An 18274-nucleotide genomic window follows, 5' to 3' on the forward strand; every position below is an offset into this window, starting at 1 on the left:
ACAGGCGAATGCCAGAAATTTGTCTGCAGGTGACCAAAGCAAGACACACTGCAGTGTCTGCTGGTGCCACATGCCACCTGATGGACTGGCACAGGGTACATTTTTCACCTCTTCCAATTGCTCACATTTGCAAACTTCAAATGAAGCCTGAACCTTACCTGTAGTTTGTTCTGTAAAAGAAAAATAACCATCCAGTAACAAAACATGTCCAAGGACTTTACAGAAAAACTTTTTTAAGTCTTTGAAAGATACTGGCATTCAGCAGCTTATTATCTGGGCCTGACTGGCACATTTCATAACAAGCCAGTATTAGTTTTCACACTGGAAAAACATCAACAACGTTTGATTACTGCAATGATTCGAGACCCTTTCAGAACTCCACACAGAAGCAAAACTGTGCTATACACACATCTTATCAAACACTAGAATGCTACCTGGCTGATGGGAATTTTTTTGTAAACTGTTAAGGCAATCCTGATATTCACATCACCTGCAAGGAGGATCTTCAATGTTATTCATTTGGCTTTACTACATATTTAAATAAATAGCACCAAGGTTTTTTTTTAAGTCAGTATCATCTTCACTTATCTCCTGAAATCAAAACATTTAGAGTTTTCTTCTGAAAACATTATTTTTCTAGTGAGTGAAAGAAAAGTGCACATTCAAACTGTACATGTAACAAAGAAAAAAACAGCCTTAAAAATCTCAACATAAACTTGCTGGCAAGGATCTACAGATGTATGGTCTGGATTCTTAATGTTTGGTAGAATTTTCCTCCTGCCTCCCACAGTAACTTCTTCCTTCTCCCTGTATGTGGAAGAAACATGGTTAGAAATGTTAAATTAACGTGCAATATGAATCTGGGAGGAGTAGGGTTTTGTGTTTTGTTGGCAGTGGCAGAGTTCATTCCCCTGTTAGTCAGCTTTTTGGTATGACCTCACCACAATGATCACACTTGAGAGAACACATAACTGTAGCCACAGAACTTCTGCTGTTCTACAACATCTACCCTGCAAGGTAGGAGGGAAACCAGCAAATCTCCTAAAGAAAGCCAGCAGAGGATAGGGATGCTAGAGGTAAGTCACACAAATCCAGTTTAAAAAAAAAAAAAAAAAAGTAAAGATTAAAATTAATTCCACTTCCTTAGTTCGGTAAGTTTCATCAAACCCCTCTGATTATGTATTTCCTTTAAACACCTGTTATGCTGAAAGCCTGAAGAAACACACCAGATACACCAATCAGTCTCCCTCCACATAAGCTTCATGCACATATCATACCAACTAATCTTAAAAACCTAAGGCTTACTTGTTTGCTGCCAAAGTCTCCAAGACTTATTGAAGAGAGAAAAGGAGAGAGGCTTCTTTAGTTGCCAGCAGTATCCAAGAATAAGAACAGAAATACAAATACTACACTGCAGTGATGAATTATTTCTTTCCAGTTCCTAAATCTGTAGACCAATTTCATTGCTGCTTCTGGATGACTTTGTGATTCAGTCATTTCCACTACAGGTACTTCACAGATTGTTTCTAGAGGCCATGGCATCAAGCTTCCTAAGACAACAACATGGAAGGTGTTTCAGGCTTACAGAAAGTCCAATACTTTATATTTGTCAAGATCACAGACTATATGCAAATGCCTTTGTAATGAATGTCTAGTCAGTTTTTGGAAAGGGATATTGACAGTTAGGGGGAACCAAGAGTAAGTCTAAGCTAGGTGAAAAACTCAGTGACTACAAGGAAAAAGGAGAGGGAACACTAAGAAAAGGCACCAGAGCATCATTTGGTTTTTAGCTCTGGCTTCATGTTTGTCAAAATAGACAATGGCATTTGTCAACCTATGCAGCTACAGATCTACAAATAGAGAGGCACAAAACCCAACACAAGATGGTTAAACTTTCCCTGTGATGAAAACTCCTGGCATCAAAAAGCTGATTCTTTGCACCAAAGTGCTTTAACTTAACTAACATTTTAACTAGGATTTAAAAAAACCTGAACAACAAAAAACCCTGAACTAAAAAAGAAACCAGGAAAAAACCTCCACCCACATGCCTGAAATAAGCTGAAATTATATAAGAGGAACAAATGAACAGTATTTAGACCTTCTGCAACAAGGTTTACAGACAAGCTGTTAGAGACAACCAGATCACAGACTATCAATATATCCAAATATCTGTTCATCTTCAACACTGTTTAACAACTGCAGCATGCAGGCAACCTGAAGCTTTCAAGAGTTACTCTAGGCACTAGCCAGGTAAACCTCACTCACTACCTCCCTATTAACTCTCCAAAGTCCCCTCCCATTTGCTTTGCTATCTAACCTGTGTGTGATGCTCACATCCCACCCAGCTCCTCTCCTGATCCCATTTGCTGTTCCCTCTTATCCCTGGTGTTCTTTTCCCTTGTCATTCTCCATACCCCAGTTATTCAGGTGAGAGTACCAGGTCACTTTGTCCCACCACTTCAGTAGGGGAACACTCTTCCCCCTGGCTCAAGGGAATCAGGCAAACTCTGCTCAAACTCAGCAAACAGCAGCAGTGCAGGGAGATGCTTTCAAGTACAAGTGAGAAACATCTGCCAAGCAAGGTCTTGTTCTAGTTTTATCCAAGGATCAAAGAATTTTTGAAGAAGGAGATCTAAGTTTAAACATAGGTATCTAGCAAGAAAGTGTCAGCCATAAAAGTTCTTCCCCCAAATAAATAGGAAAAAAAAATCTCAGGAAAAAAAGAAGAAAGCCCAAAATAAAGACTAGGAGACACTCATTTGAGGGGAAAAGCCCAAACAACCAAACAAATTCAAAGAACCAAACAAACACCAAACCAATCACTATAGCCCAAAAGGCATACTAAGATCAAAGAGCTACCATTACTGAAACTAGATAGGAAAGCCTTGTCGGTCAATTCAAACTTGTTGAACTGTTGGTTTAAGGAACACTTAATGCTCAGCTGAAAAGTCAACTAGCTGCTTTAGATAAATGGCAGACTTTGATATTTAATATTAGCTGTAGGCATGAACCTATTTGGAAGAAACTTCTGTTTCAAAGTTATGTTTATTCCTGTTTACTTAATGCAACTTGGCTTAGCCTATCAAACCACAAATACAGGCTTATTTCTCATCTGGAGAAAGTGTGCACCAAACAGGTTATGGCTCAGGATCTTGAGAGCCATAAAATACAAGGTCATGCTTTAAATTCTATTAGTAAAGGATCTGACAAACCTTTCCTGTTTGAATTAACCTTTGTTGAAACATCACAGTTTCAGTTTTGCTGTGTGTTTTACCTCCATTCCACCTACCACTGTGTTTTTGTCATACATAAATATCTCATCATAATCTGCCCATTTTAAGAAAGTGAGAATTTTCTTGTTTCATCCTGATCTGATACAGACAATCTAAGCAGTGCTGACTGGAAAGTTGTGCCTGTTAAGGGGAATGCTGGAGAAGCTACAGAATAATCCTCACCTAAGAGCACAGACCTGGGAGGAGCACATTCCACTTGCAATGAATGAGAAACACACAGCTATGAAACAACACAAAACAAAAAGTCCAAAGCTCAGTTGGTAACTTCCCGATACAACCAAAACATTCAATTTCAACAAAACAAGTGCAAAAGTACTTAAGACAGACATCAGAACAACAAACAACGTAGAGGTAGAAATTCAAGGAATGAAGCATCTCCATCCCATTTAGATGCAGCTTTCTGATATATTTAGCTGTTTTCTTAGAAACTCCTAGAACTGAGCAGCATGGAACAAAAATAGCCAAAATGATCTTGACTTTTTTCCTTGCAGCTTTCTCCTTTCTCCCTGCCAAAGAATCCAAGAAAAGGGCAGTCAGTAGGTTCTCAGCCTCCCAATATAGACTAAGTTTGCATCTTAGCTAGCCTACAATATTATACAATAATCAATTCCAGAAATACGTTTTATCCTCCAAATGAAACCAATACTTTTTAGTTGTCAACAGACAGAAACATGCAGGCTGTTCGCATGGTTTGGGCAGTCTCACTTCTAACTTCTTCATAAAGCCTGTATCATAACACTTGATTTCAGACTTTACAAATAGTACTTTACATGTTGAAGTTAACTGCTTCAATTCTATCCAGTGAGTGCTTTGTAGCATTCAAAAATCAACACAAGTTTTACTTTTAAGACTGACTATCCAGAATTTTATTTTAATAAAGGCATAAAACTTTGATACCTTCTGCACTCCTAAAGAGTTGTATCAATCAGAAAACTTCAAATATCATCTATCACTTGCAGCAGATCAACTTCGAAGGGCAATAGTGAACCACATACCACTGTGAAAGCGATCTTCAAAATCATCTTAAACACATACTACTTATGCAGTTCTAATTTTAGGATTATCTCCTGCCTCAAGACTAAAGTTTCCACAACCACAAAAGTAAAATTTATGATAGACAGCTACTATCTCACTCTTGGACTATACACCCTTATTCAGGCTTGCAAATTCAAAAAAATTAAATACTTCTCTACTTCAAGGTCAGTCCTGAAACGTGGATGAATTCACAATTAAATCTGTTACTTAGCACAGCTGACATGATCACATATTAAAGATTCAAACAAATACAACCCTTATTCTTGAGGAGATTTGTTCAGCTTAGGCATTTTTGCTTGGCTTATTAGAATCTTTAGAGTTTAGCTCCTCCTCCCTTAATGAGTTGAGAGAGTTCTGTAATAATCTTTCTGTAAAAATAAAGGTTTATTTCTCCTAGCCAGCAAACATAATTTCTACTACTGCACAGCTGTCTCAGAGGAGATCCAAGGGGCTGACTGTTCCATCTCATTTCTGGAACAGCTGCACCATATGGTGCTGTGCAGAACCCTGCAAGTTTAATAATTCCATTTCTGAAGGTCTCCTCACACTCTTCTGCAGCGAGTCTGATAGTAAAAAAAAATTATTTCTTAAATTCAAGAGGAGTATGGATTACAGTGATTATTGTTATTGTATGGACCGCACATTAAAGATGTCAGGCAGGCTATCTTTTTCCAAGTGAATACATTTCGCATAGGTGTGGTTATAATTGCGCAGAGGAATAGCAAGATGTTTGTTAATTAAACCAAGTTTTGAATAGCACGAGGTGCCAGGCTGCGCCGTGAGGCTGCAGCAGCGGCGGGAGCGCCCGGGCAGACAGGAGCACCCCGAACCTGTTACACGTCCCGCAGCTCTCCCGGCCCACGGGAGATGCCTTGCACAGCCAGGCTGAGGGAGCGGCACTCCGGGGGTAGCTGCAAGGAACCCGAGCAGCACACTCGTACTTTCCCATGAGCCCAAGGAAAGCGAATCGGGAACAGCGAGAGCGACGCGATAGGGAACGCCAGTGCCATGAGTCCCGGTTACAACCCTGCACAGCCAGAGTATAAATCACCCACGTCCAGCCACGGTGATGTCATATGCACACAATCTTTGTAATTCTTAATTCCCTTACTCCCCACACACCCTCTTCCTTCCTCCTGTTCAACAGAGACTGGAAATGCAGCAGATTTTGCGAGCCCGAACACTGCGAGCGAGGCACGACTCCATAGCTGAGGAGAAACGAGCAGCCAGACTTTTCTCCACCTCAGCCAGGAGCACCCGGGGTCTCTGCCACGTTCTCCCCTTGTTCCCAGACCCCTCTCGGGACCCGGGCCGGGCCGGGCGCTGCCGGGCAGGGGAGGCGCTCCGGGCCGGGCGGGGACTGGCGGAGCGGCCGCAGCTCGTCCCGCGGGCGGAGGTCCCGGCCCGAGCCCGGAGCGCCGGGGCCGCGCCGTGACAGCACAGCCCGGGGAACTTTGCCTGGGGCGCGGCGCGGGCCGAGCCCCGCGGGGCCGGCGGCACCGCGCTGCCCCCGGACAAAGGGGCCGCGCCTCGGGCCGCCAGTGCCCCCGGGTGCCCGCCCGGCCGAGCGGGGGCACCGAGGGGACGGGGATGCGGCGCCCGGCGCTGCCCGCCCGCCCGCCGCTCACCATCCGGGAACTCCCGGTCGCTGATGTGCTGGAGGTGGGGGCCGCCGCCGCCGCCGGGATCCGAGTCCCCCGACTCGGCCTCCGCCGACCCCGAGCCGCCGCCGCCGCCCGCTGTCGCCGCCGCCGCCTGGTACGCGTCCGCCCAGCGATCGGGCCCCGGCGCTGCCCCGCCGCCGCCGCCGCGGGCCCGGCTGAGCTTGGGGCTGGCGTCCGGGGATACGCAGCAGGTGACGGTGTTGCCCATGGAGCTCGGAGCTCCCCCGCCGGGCCCCGGCTGCGCGGCTCCGGGCTGGGCCGGGGGAGGGGAGGCGGGCGCAGGGCGGGTCGGAGCGCGGGGCGGGCTCAGCGCCGCCGCCCCCGCCCCGGCCGCGCGCGGCCCCGCCCGCCCCCTCAGCCGCGCGACCGCCCCGCCGCCTCCTGCGCGCGGCGAGCGCAGGCCTGCCGCGAGCGGCCGCCGGGGGGAGCGCGGGCCCCGCCCGGCCAGCGCCCAATCGCCTCCCGCCGCGGCGCCGCGTGACGGCCGCTCCGCCAATGGGCGCGGGGCTCGTCACGCGGCCGCCGCCGCGCCCTCCCCCGGCCCGCGGCTCCCCCCGCCCCTCCCTCACGCGCATGCGCGCACGCCCCGCCGGCCGCGAGGCTTCAGACACCACCCCACGGCCACGCCCGCTCGGCGCCGCGCGCTCGGCCCCGCCCCCGGCCGCTCGCGCTGCCCGGGCGCGCACGTGCTGCGGGAGCGGCGGTGCGGGAATGCGGGACAGCGAGGGGACAGCCCGGGCACAGCCAGGAGACAGCGGCGGCCACTGCTCCGCGCAGGAACGCGAGCCGCCGCGCAGCGCTGCCGGCGCTCCCGCGGGTCGGAGCAGCTCGTGGCCGCCTCTCCTCGCCCCCCCTCGCAGCGCTGAGCGCTCCCGCCCCGGGCCGGCGGAGCCCCGGCGGGCGCGTCCCGCTCTCGCTGCCGCTGCGGTCGCTGCTGGGCGCGGTGCCTGCCCGCGCGCCGGGAAAGGGACCCTGCACGGGGCCGCCCGCACCCCCAGGCACCACTGAAACCCCCAGCTGCCGCCTGTTTGCTGAGTTTCGGCTACCTGAGAGCTCCTCAGAGGACTGGAATGTTCAAATACACTCCCGGGAAGATGGATTAGAGGGCGAGATACCCACGGCAATCAGAGGTCCTGATAAACACAAACATGCGTTGTTCTGCAATGAAACAACCCACTATCGCTACAAAAATTTAACTCTGGCCCCTGATAAGAAGAATGGCTCTGCTCTGACTTAGGAACACACAAAAGTATTACAAAACTTTGCTATCATGCTGGCAGTTATTCCAAAAATAAGCAGACTCAGGGTTTTACTCCATTTTGTAAGAAAAATCCAAATGTTGGCTCTCCCATGTGATGATAAACATGGAGTTTTTGGCCAAACCATGTGTAGTTTCTTTGAAGAGAGGAAGTAATAGATGGTGTGTTTCCAGAATTTGTACAACTTAATCCCAGGCACAATTAAGGGACAAACCAAATGATTTATAGTCTTATATGAGGATTATTCCCTCAGACTGATGAATGATACCTTTTCACTTACCAGCAATTTCTTTAAATTGTATTAGCTAAGCCTGTCTACACGCTACTGACAGTTTGCAAAGCCTTGTTACTCAGAGGAATCTGACCTTGCTGTGGATTACACAAGGGCCTTGGGGGAGATTTCAGCACTTCTTAAACCCCTTCAGGCCAACTGAAGTCCCTCTGCAACCTCTGCACCCTGCTTGGAAAGCTGTAGGCCAGCAGTCCTGCTCCCAGTTCTAGGAAGGGCCAGGGGTTAACCATTGGGTGGAACGGGAGACTGATCTGAGCCAAGGAGGGGAAAAGGGGCTTCATGCAAAATAGCCATTCAGAAATTGGTGTTTTCTTCCCTCTGGCACTGCATCCACTGATTTTTTGTGAGGATGGTGGGGGAAGAGAAGAAGCTCAACGGTTGGTGTGGCTTACTGAAGTAATTAATTCTCAAGCAAGAGTAAGAGTTGGCTTGCATCTGCACTATCTAATATGAAAACTGGCACAATTTACTCTTGCACGAGAAGAGCAATACCTTCCCTCACTCTTTGCACCTGGCTGACTATTTTCAGAAGCTGGAGCAGCTGAGCAAGCTGCCCCTTGCAGTGGCTGCACGCTGATGGAGGTGAGCTGCTCCATCCAGAGCAGTGGTAGGAGCCACAGGCAAATCTGCACTCCTCAGCCAGACAGCAGCCATGCCCAGTGTCCGTGGCTAAAGCCAAGTCTGTTCCTGCAGCCTGCCAGCATGTGCTGTGGGGCTGCCAGGCTTCAGCAAAGGGACGTGCAGCTGCAGCAAGTGCCTCGGGGGATCCCAGCAGCAAGCTGGGACCTCTGCTAACTCTCAGCTTTGGAGCAGCTTCAAGGGAATCTTCTGCCAAAGCTGCGGTTTTGGGCAGTGGAAAGTCCTTGTTCAAGGGTGAGGAAGTGAGCAAGAGTGGCTCACCAGGAAGCTGAGCACCAGGACCCAACAGCCAAAACCCCACATACTTGTGCCGATAGTGAAAAATGCTGGGAACTTGGAGTGGCTGGAGTATGTGACATGCCTCACTGCTATTTGGGTGTGAAGGTTTTGGTTCCTCTGCCTCCCAGCGGCTGAAGTTTCCCGTGGGTTTCATACTTGTTCTCAGTATGTAACTCTGCAAAGGGGGAGTGAGGAAGGCTGCTCTTCCCCTGCACTAGTGCTGTTGTAGAGTATCAGGATTTATACAAAGATGCAGAGGGAGGAAAGAAATCAGTAGTCTGTTTCCCTGTGAGGACTTATTCATGTAGGTCTTAAGCAAGAGGGAGCTGACTTTAATCCCTGGAAGTCACAAAAACAGCAAACTGTCCCACCTCCTTGTCATTCCAGGAGAAGTTAAGCTTCCGCTTCCACATACCTCAGTACACCAGTAAAGGGTAATTTTCCACATCTCTGCATGTTTTCCTTTAGCTGCAGTGATGAGGAATATTCATTTCCTGCTCCATTTTGGCAAAGTAACTCTTAAAATCTTAATTCAGATCTGATTTATCAGGATAATATGACAAAACCTGTTGCTGTGTGTATTTTCTGCAGAACCAGGTGATCCTGTTAATAGGTGTAGTCTGAGCAACACCCTGCAGAAATGAAACACATTATCTTTTATTTATGCAGCTTAACATTCTATTGACTTACTGCTATAGCAATACACTGAATACCCTCTATTATGATTTATTACTGGTCCTGGTTCTCTTCCTATTTTGTGTCTCATCTTTCTACTGTTCTGCTTGATTTACCCCAGTGATTAATCAGACAGTTTCCATTATTTAAAAAATCAATTACTTTGATGTACAATGGGCAGCACATGCCTAGTTCCACATTTTGCATAAGCAGGCATTTTGGATGGTGGATCGTGGCAATAATGAATGCCTGAGCTGAAAATAGCTTACTATGGACTGTTTGGATCCAACCTCTTTTCCTCCTGCTCCAGAAAAAGAGGTGTGTGTCATGGGACTCTCAATTACCACCCCTTGTCTCTGAGCAGGGCAAACAGTGGGCAGCAACCCTCCTGTACTTTAATTTTCACAAAAGTGAAAGCAAAGTAACTTTCAAAAATGTGGAAAAGTAATCCTATTTAATCCCTCTCAGGAAGTTGATGCAAACTTCAGAAGAACTTCACACAGCCTTTAAGGAAGGCCAGACAGCGTCTTGAAACAAACCCTAAATCAGATTGTGATGATAGCCAAAGGAGTAGCGACCTCTGCTCCTAATATGCAGAGATTAGAAAGACCTGTGGTTTATTCTGAATATATAAAGGACCAGACTTGCTCCTCATGTTAGTCTAATGAGGTCAGAGGAGCAATACTCTGCCAACTGCTCCAAGTGAGGAGCACACCCTGCCAACCACTAAATGCAGCTTCTGAGCTATAAACTTAACTATATGTATAATTATTTGCAGGATGCATAATAAATGAAGACTACCAGGCTTGACAGGACTAATATTAGTGCTACCAGCTGTGTTTTGGCTTGTGGGCTTACAGGGGGAGGTAATTCTGTCTCTTACTTGGCCCATTTGCTGAGTATATGTGAGCTGCTGTCTGCTTGTGTTCAAAGGAACCCCACTTCTCAGACAAGTCTTTACGTTTCCTGCGATGGTTCCTTGTAGGCAGAGTTGTGCAGGTTTTTATTTAACTCCATTTCTGAAATCTCAGCACTTGAATTCACAACCACACACCCTTGTTGTCCTTTGCCTCATGATGCAAAACCAGGCTTCCCTTCATCTGCAAGCAGCAGTATCCCTAAGAGATGTCTGAAACCAAAGTTACCAACTTCTTTATGTGTAATAACTCTTGAAAATTTCCCAGCTCCAAGCATATTTTCTTGTCCACACCAATTACAACAAGAAGATGAGAGTCTTCTAGAAGGCTTGAAATTAAATTGCAGGATTTCCCATAAGCCATCCAGCTTCACAGCCACCATCAGTCTCAGAAATGGAGAATGGCTCGTTGCACACACTTGGTTGTGCTTCACAGGGCCAAGAACCTTAAATCCAGTAAACTCTGCTGTTATCTGCACCCAGACATGGTACTGCACATACCTGTCCAAGGTCATGCACCTCCTTACCTGTCTGCAGGGTGATGACACCAACTCTGGGATGTGTTTTGTTCAATTTCTCCCTTCTTAGAAAGTGTCACAGCTGGGGGAGGAGTGCTTTCTGATCTTACTTGGATAACTTGGAGAAGAGCCAGGGCTTTGTCTTTTCCTGGAAATGTAGCTGCGGGAAGAATGAATCACCAGGTTGAACCTGTATAACCAACTGAAAACAAAAGCTCAGACTCCTGTGTCTCACTTGGAAATAATCAGGGGAAAAATAGGCATCCTGTTTTGAAAACCACTACCAGCTGACAGGACAAAAATGTTGCACGTGTGATGCCTTTTGAAGCTGACAAGTAACCTAAGACTACAGCCATTTAAGGGAAAAATCCCTGAGCAAAACAGTAGTTAGGTAAATAGAACATTCCAATGTTTGGGGGAGAAAAGTAACCACGGAGGTTATTCAGAACACCCAAGGTGGATTTTTAGTAGCCCTAAAGTTTCACACACTATTAAATCTCCCGTATCACCTTGGCTAGCAGTGAATACAAGCAAACCAGGGCTGGGGAGCCTGTGTTTGATAGCGTAAGGACAGACTGCAGTGCTGCTGTCATTGATTAAATCCCTCCTTTTGCCTTTGCTGCAGTCTAAGATGTCATTACAGGCAATGCAGAAGCTGCTTGGCTGGCATGCCAGCATCTGGATCGCTGCAGGGATACCACAGCACAGGCATGTGGGAGTAAGCCTTTCTTTATCTTAGCTTCTGTCTTCTGCTCCTACCTTCATTTTCTCTTCAGGTAAAGTAAAACCAGCTTGACAGTTACCAAAGGCTAAGTTAGAGTTAATCGAGGCTTAGTACCTGAGAAGAAAATTTGAGATGTGCTGGAGCCAAGACAGAGGCCTGCAAAGCTGTACTTTGGGCTGGCCGAACCACCACTTCCATTTATCAAGTATTAGAAACAGCTGTTACTGCAGGCCAGGGATACAGATTTCTTACATGGAAAAGGAAAATGCTTTTCAGTATTTTAACACAAATATTACATGAATGGTGAGTTTATGCAGAAAAGTCTAACTGTGCATGTGTAAGTCCTACAGCAAGTTTATTCAGGGTAACCTTCTGCAGTTCTAATTCCAACTCTGGGCCACCAAAGCCTGGACAGTGGTGCTAAGGGGCCCTCCCTGTTAGTTTTAAGGTACCTGAAATTGCTTAGACTCAACTCTTCCATCTTCTCTATTGTCTGATGGATTTTATTTCTAAGGACTCAAGAAGAGAAACACTGACAACACCGTGAGAAATAACACTAAATGCCCCACATTCTTCATATGCTTGGATTCTTCCTTCTTTTAAAAGGGTAGCAACATCCTTAACTAAAACTTCAGAACAATGTCAGCTTTTAGACCTGCAAGGTCTTTGAGAGCTCACTCACATAATTCTACTAAAAGCTAAGTGATCTTTCTGTAACAAGACACTTCAATAAACATGGTGATTATATGCGGCAGTTTATCAAGATGCAAGGTTGAAGGCATGAATGTAGTATTATTGATGGCAACAATTCCCTCTTCAGATGTTCCAGAAACTTCCTGTGTTTCAGCTCAAGCACTTATAAAATTATGTATCTTCATATTTTTGATTATTACTTCCACTGTTTAATGTAACTCTGTGTTTAAAGGAAATGAAACGCTAGCTCGGATGATACACTTACTTCAATATTTCACATTTTTTGCAAGGATCTTGCAGAAGCAGCAAGTTCTAAGGTCTACTGATAACCCACCAGTTTCTGCAGAAACTTTTTATTTTTAATTCACCCCATCAGTTTCAAATATGATCCAAATCACTTTAAGCTGAGGCTGTCTTGATTCTGCAACTGCAAGCTGTCATCAACCAAATTAATCTTTGCTTTATTCCCTTTGTATTTAACAGCAAGTGATTCACCACCCCATCTATTTTATTGGTGTGGAGAATCTGGAAGATTCTTCTGCTGGTGAAGATGAAAATGTAAAACTTGTTAAATAATTTCAGTGCCAGTCATTTGAATGGCTACTTACAGTGATACATAGGGAGAAAGACTGCTTTCTTTTCTGGGTTTTCCTCCAAGTTTTGTGTTAGCTCTTGTTCATTTGGTTGATGAAAGCTCTTAGCAAAACAGGTATTTGTCCAAACTTTATTTCCAAGACAATTTTCATATTTCAGTGGAATGACAACCAGAAGTAGCTGCTGTTTATTTCGGGAGGAAAGGATTAAACCAGAAGTTTCCACACAAATGTAGAACAGAACCATTTGGAATAAGGCGTTGCTGTCAGAGGGTTATCAATAACACAGGTTTCTAGATGGAGTTTAAAAAAAATCAGATTGTTTCTATTTATACCTGCCTTTGCCTTGGTAACCAGAGACTGTGTGAGGGATGCAGTATTTTCCCATCACGGATGTCTCCAAAATCCATGCGCAGACATGCAGTGCATCCAGTGTCTGCAGAGCTATCGCAAGAACTGTCACATTCATTCCTAAGAGGGGATTTTACATACTAAGTAGCAAGAGAAGATTGCAGAAAGAGGGTTATATTAGTATAGATTCAAAATAATTTGTACTCATTTCTATCTTATCTACTTTGTTCTTTGATATTTTAAGTATTTCAAGGACCATTGTGCTTAAACACTTTCTCTTAATTACCCCAAGCAGCTTACCCAAATCCAGGGTGGTGGGATTTACTCACAATTGGCTACATTGTGCCTGCTTTATCAAGCATTTGAATGAGGTAAGAATGGACTTGAATCGGTGTTTCTTCATACTTTAAGTCATTCTTGCTTACCTTAAAATCAGCTGTTTCCCACTTCACAAGATTACCTGCAGCTCAGGTGTCCTTACAGCCCTCTGCAGTGCTTAAAAGCCAAACCAGGCTATGTTCTCACCACTTCACTGCTGTGCTGAGCTCTCCCTGCTGGGAGAAAAGCATTTCAGCTCTGAGCATCTCTTTTAGCCATAATTCTGTGTTGTTTTTTCCTTATCCTTTTACTGTCAGGAAAGGTAGAAGAAACCAAGTATGTGTCTCTGCCACTATAATACCCAAGTACTCCATTTTCTTAAAAAATGGATGTGGAAAGGTAAAGAGAACATAAATATAGGCTCAGAATGAATAAGGGGAATCAGGGCCCTTACTAAACTTCTAGTGGACTTGCTTCTCTCTTATAGCTTCACTATCCAGTTATGATCTGGAAAGTAATTTCTGATCTTCTGTCTAAGGCTCATGGAAGTCAGTGCCAGAGCAACTTTTTCAGTGAAGAAGGAGAAATATTTCTGGGAAGAAGGGCAGGATTAGTAGAGAACCTGCTGCGCTCCAGAGAGATTCAGGGATATTTGACTAACAAAATCACATTATTGGGATAAAAGCACTCACTCAAGCATTATCATCTTTGGGAACAAAACATTTTCACATGCAGCCTTTTTTTACTCTAGTTGCTGTTCAGCCAGACACTTGGTCTTATGAAATATTGCAGGGGAAGAAAACTCATCTGGGGACAGAAAGGAGGCAGTTGGGAGCACTGGAGCCCTGCCACACTGCTCCATATTCTGGTTGGAGATCCCAGGGCTGGCATGTGGTACAGGAGGTAGAGGTGAAAGCTTTGTGCCATTGGGAGTTTCCCTCTATTTGCCTGCTGGTGTAGTTTAGGCAGAGTGTAGGTGACTCAAAAAGTCATTCAAACAGAATTCTCATTTCAAATGTAATGACTCTCATTGCTTTTCCCACACTGCCTATATAAATAATTAAAAAAATAATCGAGATAATAGCACAAGCAATTTCGAACTCTCCAAAGCAGGAAGAGTGGCAAGGGACCAGCACTTTAGGACATAAAACCACAGAAAAGTGAATCATCACACCTGTTCTGGCATGTTTACAGGGAGAAGTCTGTGTTGCCATAAGACAAGTAAGGACTGGTTTGGGGCAAGTGAAATTTTGGGTCCAATTCTCCTACAGTAGCAGAACTCTAAAAACAAGCTTTACTTTCTGCTACCCCTGTGCAATCTGTAATTATCCTCCACAGAGGTTTTCAGGAATCCTGAGCCACTCTGTTGGAATTGACAGCTTTTAGATGTAACCACATTTGCCTTTGTCTGCCAGACAGATTTGCTGGTGCCTGTGGGAAAGGGAGGGGATGTTTTCTGGAGCTGGTCTCCTGCTTCGAGGGGCCGGCCTTGTCCCATCGGTGTCACCGGGAGCTGTCAGGGCACAGTCTCTAGTGATGGGCAGAGATGTCCCTCGCCCCTGCAGAGGAGCGTGGCTGCAGGCAGTGCGCCTTTCTGTGGGCACCTGCAGCAGGACCATGCTTCCCCGGCTCTCCATGGCCTTTAGCAGGCTTTGGAGCGAGTTCAAGTAACGCAGGAGAGGAGCACTGTGTTGGCTTACCAAACCAGAGATTAAACGGAGCCAAAGGTGAAGGGAAGCCCCTGCAGAGAGAGCACCGGGAGCGTTCGTGCCCCAGCGCCGGCCGTGGCTGTGCTGCCGCGCTCAGGGCTCGCCGGGCTGCAGACCCGCTGTTCCTGCGCGGCCACCCGCGCTGAGGGAGCGCTTCCAGCTGTGATGAGCGCTCCACACAGCGCTCTCCGTGCCACAGGAGGACGAGGCTTGCCAGGCTGCACAAATGCCTTTCCGGGCCCTGCCTTCAAACCCCCGAAGGAAAAGCCGGCGGCCAGCACCACAGGGAGCACTCCTGTGACAATGTCCCACAGGGGAGGGACCTTTTCCCCGTACCTTCCCGCTGGCTGTGAGCAGGCGAGGAGCCGCTCCGGGCCCCGGCCCCCCGCAGGAGGCAGCGCGGCGCTTCTCCGTCCCTCGGGCCGCCCCGGGCCCTGGGGCACAGCGCTGCGGGCCCTTCCAGCCCGGCCCAGCGGGACGGGACCGCCCCGGCTCGGCCGCCGAGCGCCGCCGGTGCCGCTCGAGCGCTGGAGCGGCCGCTCCCGCCCCTGGCGCGGCGCGGGCGGAGCGGGCGGGCCGGGCCGGGCGAGGGGCCGGGCCTGTCCCTGCCCGCGGTACGGCCTAGCCGGGCCTGGGGCCGCGGTACCGGCGGGATGGCCTTGGTGCCCTACGAGGAGGGAGGCGGCTGGGCCGCGCGGCAGCTGCACAGCCCTTGGGCCACGTTCCACTTCGCCAGCCGCACCATCCGCCTCCAGCAGGACTGGCGGCGGCTGGGCGTGGCGGCCGTGGTCTGGGACGCGGTAGGTGCTCACGGCAGGCGCAGCTTCCCTGCGCTCGCTGCCTTCCTGTGGCTCCTGCCGAGCTTTCAGATTCACTATGGAAAATTATTTACCGTAGGATTGTAAAGGGAAGGCTTTTATTTTAATATATTTTTTTTAATGTTAGGAAAGAAAACGTTAAACTGTGCTTTACTTTTCCCTCTTCCCCCATAAGAGCTCCTGCGGGAATTCAAGGGAGATGCACCATCTAAGCCCTGCACAGCCTGTGCCCTATGTAATGAAACGCTCCGGATAACCCACCTCTTTCTTTACAGTGGCTGGTAATGTTATTTTGCCACCCTTCAGAGCACAGCGTGGATCCCACTGCTTGTAGCCTCAAGCAGGACTGCTGATAGGCTTTATCCTGGCGATAGGAACTGTCCAAAACACAGGGTTTGTGGTGGGTCCAAGGCCATAGGGCAGTCGCTCACAGCATCAGCGTAGGAATCCAAGGGCTTCCCATCAGGTTGGATCTCAGCCCACACACAAATTGCACTTCTACCTCTAGTTTAAAATAAGTGTAGCATTTTTAGCAAACTTCTCAACTCCTCAGCTTTTCCTTTCCAAATACAGTTCTTTCTACCTCCTGTTATGTTTGGGGATTCATGGAGCAGTTACAGCATCCAGGTTGTAACCTCTGTGGTGGTTTTTTCATTTTGCCAGTAGGAGTCTTTCATAAAACTCTATACAAAACTTCCATAAAGCATTAAAAGACTACGTGTGCACACAGGAGGTGGAGAAGTGCTGGACAGTCTTGCTGCAGACCTGAAGCACCTGACCCTTCCCATAACCTTCTCTCTCAGGTTAAACCCCAAACCCTGTGTTCAGTATGACTGAAACCCTGTGCTTAATCGCCCTTGTCCCTTGGCTTAGGCGGTTGTCCTGTGTGCTTATCTGGAGATGGGAGGCGTTGATCTCAGGGATCGGTCTGTGATCGAGCTGGGAGCTGGAACTGGATTGCTGGGAATAGTGGTCACGTTACTAGGTAAGGGCTTTTTGTTGTCTCGTTTAAAGCAAATCACAGCTAGTAAAACTAGTTACATGTACGTGCCTGGTGTAGAAGTGAGCACCAAAGCTGCATGCATGAACTGTGATGGTTCTTCTCTGAGTCATCTTCCTTCCTTGTTAGACATGAGAGCCTGCTGGGATATTTGTTGTAGTGATGGTGCCACTGCAGTTTACTTTATGGCGGGACCCTGTTGAGGCTGAGCCTGTTGCCATGGCAGGCAGCTCAGCAGCATTCAGCTTTGCAGCTATTCTCCCCCAGGGAACAAGAGCTGTGCTTCCCATCTTCCACTTGTCCTCCAATGCAGATAAAGCTACAGACAGAAACCACTCTCAGAGCTTGCATAAGCCTTTCATTAGCCTGTCTTGCAGACAGGGCATGGAGAAATGAAGTTATTTGCTGCTGATCTGTCTGTGGCTGAAAAGCAGGAACTGGGTACTATGTTAAATCTGTGCTGTCTTTCCCAGATTAACTTTGTAATTCAAAAAGCTCTAGTGGCTGTGAAAGGTGCCTATTGAAATCATAGAAACAAAACACTTTGACAAAATAGTCATGCAGAATCACACAGGCATAACTTTTGTCTGACCTGTGAAAGAGGCTCTCTAGCTGCCTCTCTCCTACAGAAAAATATGGCATTGGAGCAGGTTAATTGTAACACCTCCTGTAAATTATTCTTTTGGCACATATGGAAAGGCCAAAAGTAACTCCTTGACTTTCATGCATTAAGAAAAAGCACCAGAAAATATGTTTTTTTCCCTACCCAACTTAATCTTCACATAGAGTACACTTTATATTCTTAAGTTACTGGTGAAGGGTAGGATGTCTGTACACAGGGGAGTTTTGCTTGTTTTGTTCTTTTGTTTGTTTGTTTTTAATCAGGCAGCTCAGGGGAGCTGTTAATGTTTAACAGGAGCTAAAGAGCCTGCTGGAGTTAGAGCACTGTATCCCCCAGGCTGTACTGAGGGACATGGACTGTGGGTGTGAGCCATGTCCTCCTGTCCCCTCAGGTGCCCGTGTTACCATCACAGACAGGGCAGCAGCACTGGAATTCCTGGAGTCAAACGTGCAGGCGAACTTACCCCCCGAACTACGTCCCAGAGCAGTGGTGAAGGAGCTGACGTGGGGAAAAGACCTGGATAACTTCCCTCCAGGAGCATTTGACTTTGTCCTGGGTGCAGACATCGTTTATCTGGAAGAAACATTTGCAGAACTGCTTCAGACGCTGGAGCACCTGTGCTCCGAGCGAACGGTGATTCTCCTTTCCTGTCGGATCCGCTATGAGCGGGATCTCCAGTTCCTGAAGATGCTGAGGGAGCGTTTCTCTGTCTCCGAGGTCCATTACGATTCCAGTAAGGATGTCCATATCTACAAAGCACAGAGGGGTAGTCACAAGGATGACTTTTGACTCTCTGCTTTGTTAATGAGCCACAGATGCTGTTCAGTTCTCCCTTTTGTTTCTACTCAATACACTCGTTCCTAAGCATGAAGTTGC

At 47.2% G+C, this 18274-nt stretch overlaps 2 protein-coding genes and 1 long non-coding RNA gene across 8 annotated transcripts in view; 1 reads left to right on the forward strand and 2 right to left on the reverse strand.

Annotated features, from left to right (window-relative positions):
- Positions 1-6307, reverse strand: part of CCNYL1 (cyclin Y like 1) — a 32712-nt gene extending 26405 nt beyond the window's left edge. Inside the window, exon 1 of the mRNA XM_056496859.1 lies at positions 5957-6307. Coding sequence (XP_056352834.1) covers positions 5957-6200 — 244 coding nt within the window. The 5' untranslated portion in view covers positions 6201-6307. The remainder of the gene's footprint in view (positions 1-5956) is intronic.
- A 2022-nt stretch (positions 6308-8329) lies between these two features.
- LOC130255826 (uncharacterized) lies at positions 8330-15384 on the reverse strand. 5 transcript variants are annotated; one of them, XR_008841005.1, is made up of 5 exons: positions 15295-15384; positions 12916-13485; positions 10580-10730; positions 10020-10498; positions 8330-9093 (listed from the first exon to the last, which is right to left on the reverse strand). It is a non-coding gene; the product is annotated as an uncharacterized LOC130255826 (long non-coding RNA). The 5 variants fall into 5 exon arrangements; XR_008841007.1 differs by lacking the exon at positions 8330-9093 and having other exon boundaries at positions 9171-10498; positions 12916-13071; positions 13357-13485; XR_008841008.1 differs by lacking the exon at positions 10020-10498.
- METTL21A (methyltransferase 21A, HSPA lysine) lies at positions 15028-18269 on the forward strand. 2 transcript variants are annotated; one of them, XM_056496861.1, is made up of 3 exons: positions 15028-15758; positions 16650-16803; positions 17768-18269. In XM_056496861.1, the coding sequence occupies exons 1-3, from the start codon at positions 15612-15614 to the stop codon at positions 17920-17922; spliced, it is 456 nt and encodes a 151-aa protein (XP_056352836.1). In that variant the 5' UTR covers positions 15028-15611; the 3' UTR covers positions 17923-18269. The 2 variants fall into 2 exon arrangements, with proteins under 2 accessions (XP_056352836.1, XP_056352835.1); XM_056496860.1 differs by having other exon boundaries at positions 15516-15758; positions 16650-16761; positions 17790-18269.
- Positions 18270-18274: the final 5 nt, after the last annotated feature.

This window comes from Oenanthe melanoleuca, chromosome 7 (assembly GCF_029582105.1).
Source record: "Oenanthe melanoleuca isolate GR-GAL-2019-014 chromosome 7, OMel1.0, whole genome shotgun sequence".
Taxonomy (NCBI): domain Eukaryota; kingdom Metazoa; phylum Chordata; class Aves; order Passeriformes; family Muscicapidae; genus Oenanthe; species Oenanthe melanoleuca.